We start from the raw sequence: 7,640 nt of genomic DNA, 5'->3' as shown, positions 1-7,640 counted from the left end.
GGGGGGGGGGGAATCTCGCCTCGTCAGCGACATTGTCTCGCCGTCGTTCCACGCCACACCCTGTACACGTAGTGTGGAAAAAAAAAATATTTGGGCGCACGCTCCGCGCAAATACTGCCTTTTTTCTGCACGTCGGTGCGCGATACGAGGCGTGTAAAAAAAAAGAAAAGAGCTATTTCCGATCCAGCGAGATCACGAGCGCCAACATTGACGGCTCGGCGGAATTTCAGTAGAACACAATAACGATGTGAATTGCCTATCGGTCTCCCCCCCCCCCCCCTTCTGTCTCTCTGCTTCATTCGAATCAGCGCAATAACAATTTGTTGTCCGTTATTGTTTACGTGAGACATTGTTGTGCGATTGAGCACGAAAACGAACGCGTACTACGCACGGAAGGATCGTGCGTGTCTCGCGATTGAAGCTAAAGTTATCTCGAAGGTCTCGGCGGGAGCCGAGTTTTCGCTCCTGCGCATACGTTGTTTTCAAAGCCGTGACTTTTAACGTGCTGCGCCAACGATAAACATTACGCGTCACCGATCACATCGGGCGATGTTGTCGAGCATACATACCGAGCGTACATAGTGATTCGGCCTTGGCTAAATCACTGAACATTGCGCCAAAAACATTGCGCTCGCTCACTCGAGGTGTTACAAGTGCCTCGTTACGTCCGTTCGTTGCGTCTCCGTGCACGGAGCGGCTCTACCGTGCGCCGTTCGCAATTAAAAAACGATAATACAGAGAGAGAGAGAGATCATCGGAATGCCGTTTTATAAGAAAGCTTGTTATCAGAAAAGTCGATTGTCGTGCATGGAATGTAGTCGCGCCGTATTGAAAGCACGCGCGCATTACCGCCAATCTGAAGCTAAGGTGTGATTTGAATTTAAAATCGCCTGCGTAAGTCCGAGTCGAGTGCGCGAACGATAACAGGCTTTTAAGAAGTAAATTATGCATACGGAGTGTTTATACCGAAGTGATTGTACGTTGTGAAACTTCGTTGCATTGGAGAACGTTCGAATCTCATGTTATCGCCGTGTTATCCTTTCGTATTCAGAGGCGGTATCTCCGCTTTAATCGTTCAAGCTGATAAATCTTCGCGGGTTTTCTCATTAACGCTCATTATTATTTCCATTCCCGAGCGATCGTACGGGAATCTGCTTGTTGAGGATACGTTCACAGTCTAGACACAATGAAAGGAACAAGGAGCAAGGAATTAAATACAGGGAATTAGGAATAAATTCTAGGAATAAACCGTAGTTTAAAACACAATAAATAAAAGGAACAGAGAGTAAGGCCCGGTTGCACCAACCTTTTACTTTGGCTTTGAGCGAAACTTAAAACTTCAAATTTGTCTTACTTAAATTTGTTGTACTAAACAGTATTTTAGGTATCGCTTTTACTTTGGCAAAATTTAATGTTTTGAGCCTCGCTTAAAACCAAAATAACGTTGGTGCAACCGGAGCTAAGATATGAGAACGTTTTCAAACGAAAGCGCTTTTACTATTTTCCAATAAACGTCTATTGTTATCATTAATATTTTTATCATTTTCTCGACAATTATCGATCGATAATCGACCTTCATTTGTATATTAATAATCATTAGATACGGTTGTCTATATGTTGAAGTTTAATTTTGTTTCTTAGGTTCTCAACAGATGACTTATATTTTCAAGATAATGTTTTATATCCTCAATCTTTGTCTAAATTGTCACCTTTAACTTTCTTTTCATTATACAGCGGTTTGTCTTTTTATCACAAACGACTTTTTAGACTCAAGGCATAAGACAGTCATTGTGCGTTAAGGACAAAGACTTAAGGCACAAAATATTATCTCGAATCGATAAGTCAGCGATTAGAAAATCCTTATTCTTTTTATTGTTCCGTATTCTGAACTCACTTCTATCGATAAAAGTGCTTTTAAATGTGGCTTCTCAGCCAGATGGTTTCCGAGCTACTTCTAGAGGCATTTTATCGATAGAAGCGAGTTCAGAATATGGACCATCGTGTCTGAGCTCTTCTCTCCGGTCGACCTTCTCTCTGTTCAATTTTCTCTACTTTTCCCCCCGTAGTTGATCTCCCGACGACGTTTACTCCGCGCGACGTGCGACAAAGCACGAACGAACGAGCGAGCGAGCGAACGAACGCGCTCTTTTTTCCCGCGTAACAAAGCTGTTATCCATCTTCGCCCCGCTCGCTCTTCCTTTCGATACAAGTGACCGCGACGCATTCGCAGAAACGTAAACACACCAGCGCGCGATAGACCGCGCACACGCTTCTGCTCGTGCTGAAAACGCAATAGCTACGCGCGCGCGCGCATCTCTCGCGCGTCTGCCCCGAGAGATTGTAGTTTCAGCCTCGTAAGTTTAATATCAAGGTCGCGCGCAATGTTATCGCGGACTGATAACTACGCGGCTACTTCAGCTAAATGTGGAACACATCCGCACAAGTGAAACGAGCGCGAGTTGTTATTGCGACTCGTCGCGCGTCCCGCGCGATAAATAATCGATCGGGCTCCCTCTCGAAATGCGCAATTATATAACGATACATTCATCGTCGTCGCGAAAGAAGCGACAATAATCGCCACTATGTGCCACGACTGTGACAATTGCGCGATGCGTAAATAACAACGGCCTTGGCGACGACGCGCCGCACGTGTGTGTATGTGTTTGTTTATCGAGGCCGCGCGCCGGGACCCCAAACAATATATCGATATCTGCGAGTCAACGTCTCTGCGATTGCTTACGCTCGCTCGCTCGCTTTCTCTCTCTCTCTTTTCTTGTCCTTTTCTCGCGCTCTCCGAAAACTTATCAACCGTCTGCGCCTGCAGGCCGAATTGCACGCTCGGAGGATGAGTAATTTCTACATCTGTAAATATTGATTTTATCCGTCTGCGTGGCGGATCGCGAACGTGCGTGTGCGTCTCAATTTCGCGACTTAAGCGCGGCCATAATCCGCCGATCGACAGCCGGATGAAAAGATCTCTCTCCTTCTCTCCGCGCGATCGGAAATATTTTACATTAATTAATTCGCGTGGCGCAAGCGCTACTTCTTCGGTTTCATCGCCGCGTTAGGATTGTCGGCGATAAGAATGCGAGGCCGACCGATCACACACCGGCGTTTCGAACGACCGCGACGTTCTCGCTTCCGCCCGCGCGCCTTCTGCGCTCCAATTTCGATCGCGCTCGCCGTTTTCGCAGGTTGCGCACGCGGTCGCGGCGTGATTTTATTAATAACAAGCGTCGGTCGCTGCACCAGACTCGGTATCTCACGAGGTCTGTTCGTCTTGGCCAAAACTAGATCGCATTTTTTACTCCATATTCTCCCTTTTATCGTTAAAAGCGTCTCAAATGTGGCTTCTGAGCCACTTTATAAATGCCTGAGGCATTTTTACCAATAAAAAGTACTTAGAATACGGGCCTTCGTCTTTAAAGCGAGACAAGCGTACAACTTAACGTTGAATAGAAAAGGAACGAAACCAGACAGTACAATGTCTAAAATAGAGACGTAAGACTTAAAGACATCTTTGAGACGTCTTAAAAAGCTGTATCAAAGATATATTCTTCGACGTCTTGTGTCTCGATTTAAGACTGTATTGCCTGGGAAAATTCCAGTGCGGCATTAGTTGAGTTAAAATGAACAGGCCAATGGCAAGCCTGGGAGAAGGAAGAGCAAAAAGGAGAGAGAGAGAGAGAAAGAGATGTGAATGCAATTAACTGATGCAACTGACCTCCCGGTGTCGTGGAGTAGAGCGTGCCCCCGGGAGTGGACGAGTAATCAGCCGGCAGCTGATTGGGATCGTGGATGACGATCCTCTTGGACGGTATGCTCTGGCTCTGGGTGGCCTGTCTGGCGATCGGAGATGCCGACATCGTGCTGTGTTATCTCTCCTCTCGGTGTTACTGTTTCTTTCTTTGTCTCTCTCTCTCTCTCTCTCTCTAAGCTCTCCGTCGATTCGCGACTTCCCTTGCGTCTGACGCAATCAATTTGCCGAAAACAAAGGGAAACTCTTGTGACTGATCCGCGTTCTTGAGACGCTTCTTAGATGGGTCAGCGATAAGAAGCCGAGTATCTGCTGCGCAATAATCCGGGGAGACCGACTAGCAAGACGCGCGATCTCGACAAAAGTGTGCGTAAATTTCAGTCGACAATAGAAGCAACGCGAGCGACTTCGTCGGGAGAGCGTGTGGTTACTTGGTGCACCAAATTGATCCGGGTGGTCCTCACACGTGCGATCGCTCTTCCTTCTGATCCCAAATATACGAATTTTCACCTCGCTCTCACGAATTCAGCGCGACATAACCTACAATAGATCGGGGAGACGCGATGTGGCGCGATAAACGAGGATTCCGTTTATATAAAGCCTTCCCACCTCCCTCACCGTGGCGCGATGCTTCGTCTCTTCGTCGTGGTCATTAAATATGAACGCTATGGAGGTGGTAGCGCGACGGATCTACCAGAAAAGGAACGAAAATGCAAGTAGGGGGGAAAATGGTGGTCTCGAAAAGTGCACGCACTGTGCGTTGCGAGTCCCCTGATCTACAATAGGTGCTTTAAGCTTGGAGTCTTAAGAAATTGACCAATTACAATCGAACGTGAAGAGAATAATCGACTGTGATTGGTCAATTTCTTAAGGCTTAGAACTTAAATTCTCATTGTAGACCTCGCTTTAGTGTCGGTTCACAATAAGTGTTTTATGCCTTAAGCCTTAATAAATTGACCAATCACGCTTTAAACACAGAAACGCTGTCTAATGCTGCTAGTTGGAACACCGCCTGATTTTCAATGTATCTGGTAAGTTTCGTTTCATAATTCAACATGATTAATGTTTTATAACTATGCATAAGATTGTATCATTGAATTAAAGAACATATTGGGAATAAGCATTGCCTTTGTTTCTGACAGATGACTTCATGCCGAGAGAGAAAATATCTAAGCAGTATTTTTGTCTTTATCTATTTGTGTCTGTTTTATCTTACCCTATATAGACTATACATGTTAATAAGATAGAGAGCGAGATACTATTTAGACGTGGCCTTTGTCGCACAGTTTCTCTAAAGCCCGTATCAGACTGTGGATTGGGGATTGCGATTAAATTAAATTTGGCTAATCAGTTAACTGAATTCAATTTAATGAAATTTAGTGAACTTTACACTGATTGGTCAAATTTCAATTCAATCTCAATCTCCAATCCGTCGTCTGATACGGGCTTAACAGACCCCCATCACGCCAGTGCTCATTTAAATATGTTCTTTAGTTCAATGATTTCTACAAATATATATTGATGGCATTTTTGATTTGATGATGCCCGTATCATACTAGCGATTATCGATCACGTCCGCGTCTCTTGATTAATCAAATCACTAGCATCTCCTTTCTGATTGGTCAAGAGATAATCGTAGATGTAGGCATAGGCGCGACGCAATTGGCAACCGCTAGTGTGATAAATGACGCTCAACGTATAAAATAGTTCACGTTCGCCTACATTTGCTATATTGTGTGAAGCCGGCTTTATTCCGGTCGTATAACGGAACGAATATATACGTGGGATACATGATTACATACGATCGAACAATCGCGTCTTTTTCGTTGAGAGACATATTCCTATTTTACTTCGATTTATTGAATCCTTCACACAATCTTCAAGACTAGACTCCCGCTCCACGAGGAAAATGAATCCCACAGAACCAACTAGCACTGAGACTCTCAGGTAGAATAAGTTTCCGATGAACATTAACGAAACAAGGTTATGTGTGTGTTGGTTTGCTTTTATGATGAAATGTAACTTTATTCGCGTATTTTTCGCGCGAAATTTGATTGTTAGCCTCACGAAAAAGGTTCATTTTGTCAGTCGAATGACGCTTATTAACCCATTAACTGCCAAATTTTTTTTTTTAATTTTTGGCCGGATAAGTTATATATATACACAAAAAGTTGTGTAACAGTATAATTATATTCAAATTATGTTTTGTTTTGAGCCCCAAATGGGGATCGTGGCAGCTAGTGGGTTAATATTAGTTACACAATTTATTCCGCAGCTCCAAGATGAAGGATGTGATCGACGTCCTTGCGATGCAACGTGAGAAGAGAAACACTTTACAAAAGAGTGTTACAATCGATTATACGAAATCGAGCGACAGTTTCACAATTTCACGATTCATTTTCGAATGTGGTAAATTCACTCATACCTCACTAATACCTTATGCACTAATAATCTCTAAGTTTTAACGAACATAAATTACTTGGAAATTGTTTTGGATTTTAGGATTGAAATTGGAAGCTCATCCGTTGACAATTGCGACTGCTGCGACACTGTATCACAGATTCATAAAGGAAGCAACTCCGCAAGGATATGATAATTATGTAAGAACAATTCATATTGACTATATACATATGTTTCTCTAAAATGTCTCACAAACTATATTAACAATTATATCAGATCTCACAACTATGTCATTTATAACGTATATTTTTCAAAAATAAATTTTATTTAATCTTTCTGTTTAATTTAGCTGATAGGTGCAACTTGCCTTTACCTGGCTGGTAAGGCCAAAGATGACGGTCTGAAAATAAGAGATGTAATGAATGTATCGTACAATACTCTTCATAGAGGATCTCAGCCGTTGGATCTTGGAGATCAGTATTGGAGTATGAGAGATGCAATTGTTCAAGCTGAGCTTTTAATTATGAGGATGCTGAAGTTTCAAGTCACGCCTGTACATCCGCACAAGGTAAAACACTGCAGATATGTATCCCTAATTTGTATGCGTCAATAATTATGTTGCATTATTACAGTATATGCTTCACTATTTACGGTCTTTGCAAGCCTGGTTTGGCGAAGAGGAGTGGTTCAAGTATCCAGTCGCCAAAACCAGTATGGCATTGCTGCAAGATTTCCATCATTCCCCGGCTATTCTTGATTATCCACCGAATTTAATTGCGATAGCCTGCATCAATTTGTCGCTGCAAATTTACGGTGTGGTCGTACCTTTGATGGATGAGTGTGACCAACAACCATGGTTTAACGTAAGTATACGGAATTCTCACGTGATGCTAGATTGCAATTGTAATTCATTGTACATTTGTTACAATAGGTTTTCTGCAAAGATCTGACGAGGGACAAACTATGGGAGATTATGGAGAAAGTTATGTCAGCATATGAGGATGAACCTGAAACGAGAGACAACTAATGAGTGTATATTTGTATCGCGATAATAATTTGTATGATCATTCATCCTTTTTATGTCAACATGGGACAATTTATATTGTACAGGTGTGCTATATTGTAACGTTAAATATAAAATTATAGGTCTGTTCGTTTTCGCTGCACCGCTGAACTAGTGCAATAAGTTGAAGTGAGATAAGTATAGGTTGTCTCACTTCAACTTATTGCACTAGTTCAGTGGTGCAGCGAAAACGAACAGACCTTATGCGTACTCTGCGAATTGCGTCGTTGAATATATTATGTTTGGAAGGAATAATTAAAAAAATAACGAAACAGCGATCGTATTCGGTGATCCGTCGTACAACCACCGAGTAACGGTTATCTATGGCTGCGTTCAGCAGAGAAAGCAGCTTTGCAGTTGCGAATAAAATCGTGAATCTGATTGGTGTGCGCTCTCAGATTCAACCAAGATTAAGAGCGT

At 42.9% G+C, this 7,640-nt stretch overlaps 2 protein-coding genes across 2 annotated transcripts in view; one reads left to right on the top strand and one right to left on the bottom strand.

Annotated features, from left to right (window-relative positions):
• Positions 1–4,385, bottom strand: part of LOC106746823 (eukaryotic translation initiation factor 4E-binding protein 1) — a gene marked incomplete at its 3' end in the record, with an annotated part of 6,502 nt that extends 2,117 nt beyond the window's left edge. The window contains 1 exon segment of the mRNA XM_014623884.1: positions 3,725–4,385. Within this exon segment, the coding sequence (XP_014479370.1) occupies positions 3,725–3,866 (142 nt within the window). The 5' untranslated portion in view covers positions 3,867–4,385.
• Positions 4,386–5,501: 1,116 nt separating this feature from the next.
• LOC106746841 (cyclin-related protein FAM58A) lies at positions 5,502–7,358 on the top strand. Its single transcript, XM_014623916.1, has 6 exons — positions 5,502–5,704; positions 6,033–6,166; positions 6,260–6,357; positions 6,507–6,725; positions 6,790–7,020; positions 7,089–7,358. Exons 1-6 carry the CDS (start codon positions 5,667–5,669, stop codon positions 7,182–7,184), a joined length of 816 nt encoding a protein of 271 aa, XP_014479402.1. The 5' UTR covers positions 5,502–5,666; the 3' UTR covers positions 7,185–7,358.
• Positions 7,359–7,640: the final 282 nt, after the last annotated feature.

Source organism: Dinoponera quadriceps, unplaced genomic scaffold, assembly GCF_001313825.1.
Source record: "Dinoponera quadriceps isolate SergipeBrazil2010 unplaced genomic scaffold, ASM131382v1 scaffold1565, whole genome shotgun sequence".
Taxonomy (NCBI): domain Eukaryota; kingdom Metazoa; phylum Arthropoda; class Insecta; order Hymenoptera; family Formicidae; genus Dinoponera; species Dinoponera quadriceps.
Note: the sequence above shows the minus strand (reverse complement) of the source record. Positions and strands in the feature narration are given on the sequence as shown.

Coding starts and splice junctions, on each gene's coding strand:
- LOC106746841 (XM_014623916.1), top strand. CDS start 5,667: ATGAATCCCACAGAACCAACTAGCACTGAGACTCTCAG. Junction 6,167..6,259: donor ACGATTCATTTTCGAATGTG/GTAAATTCACTC, acceptor TTTGGATTTTAG/GATTGAAATTGGAAGCTCAT. Junction 6,358..6,506: donor CGCAAGGATATGATAATTAT/GTAAGAACAATT, acceptor TGTTTAATTTAG/CTGATAGGTGCAACTTGCCT.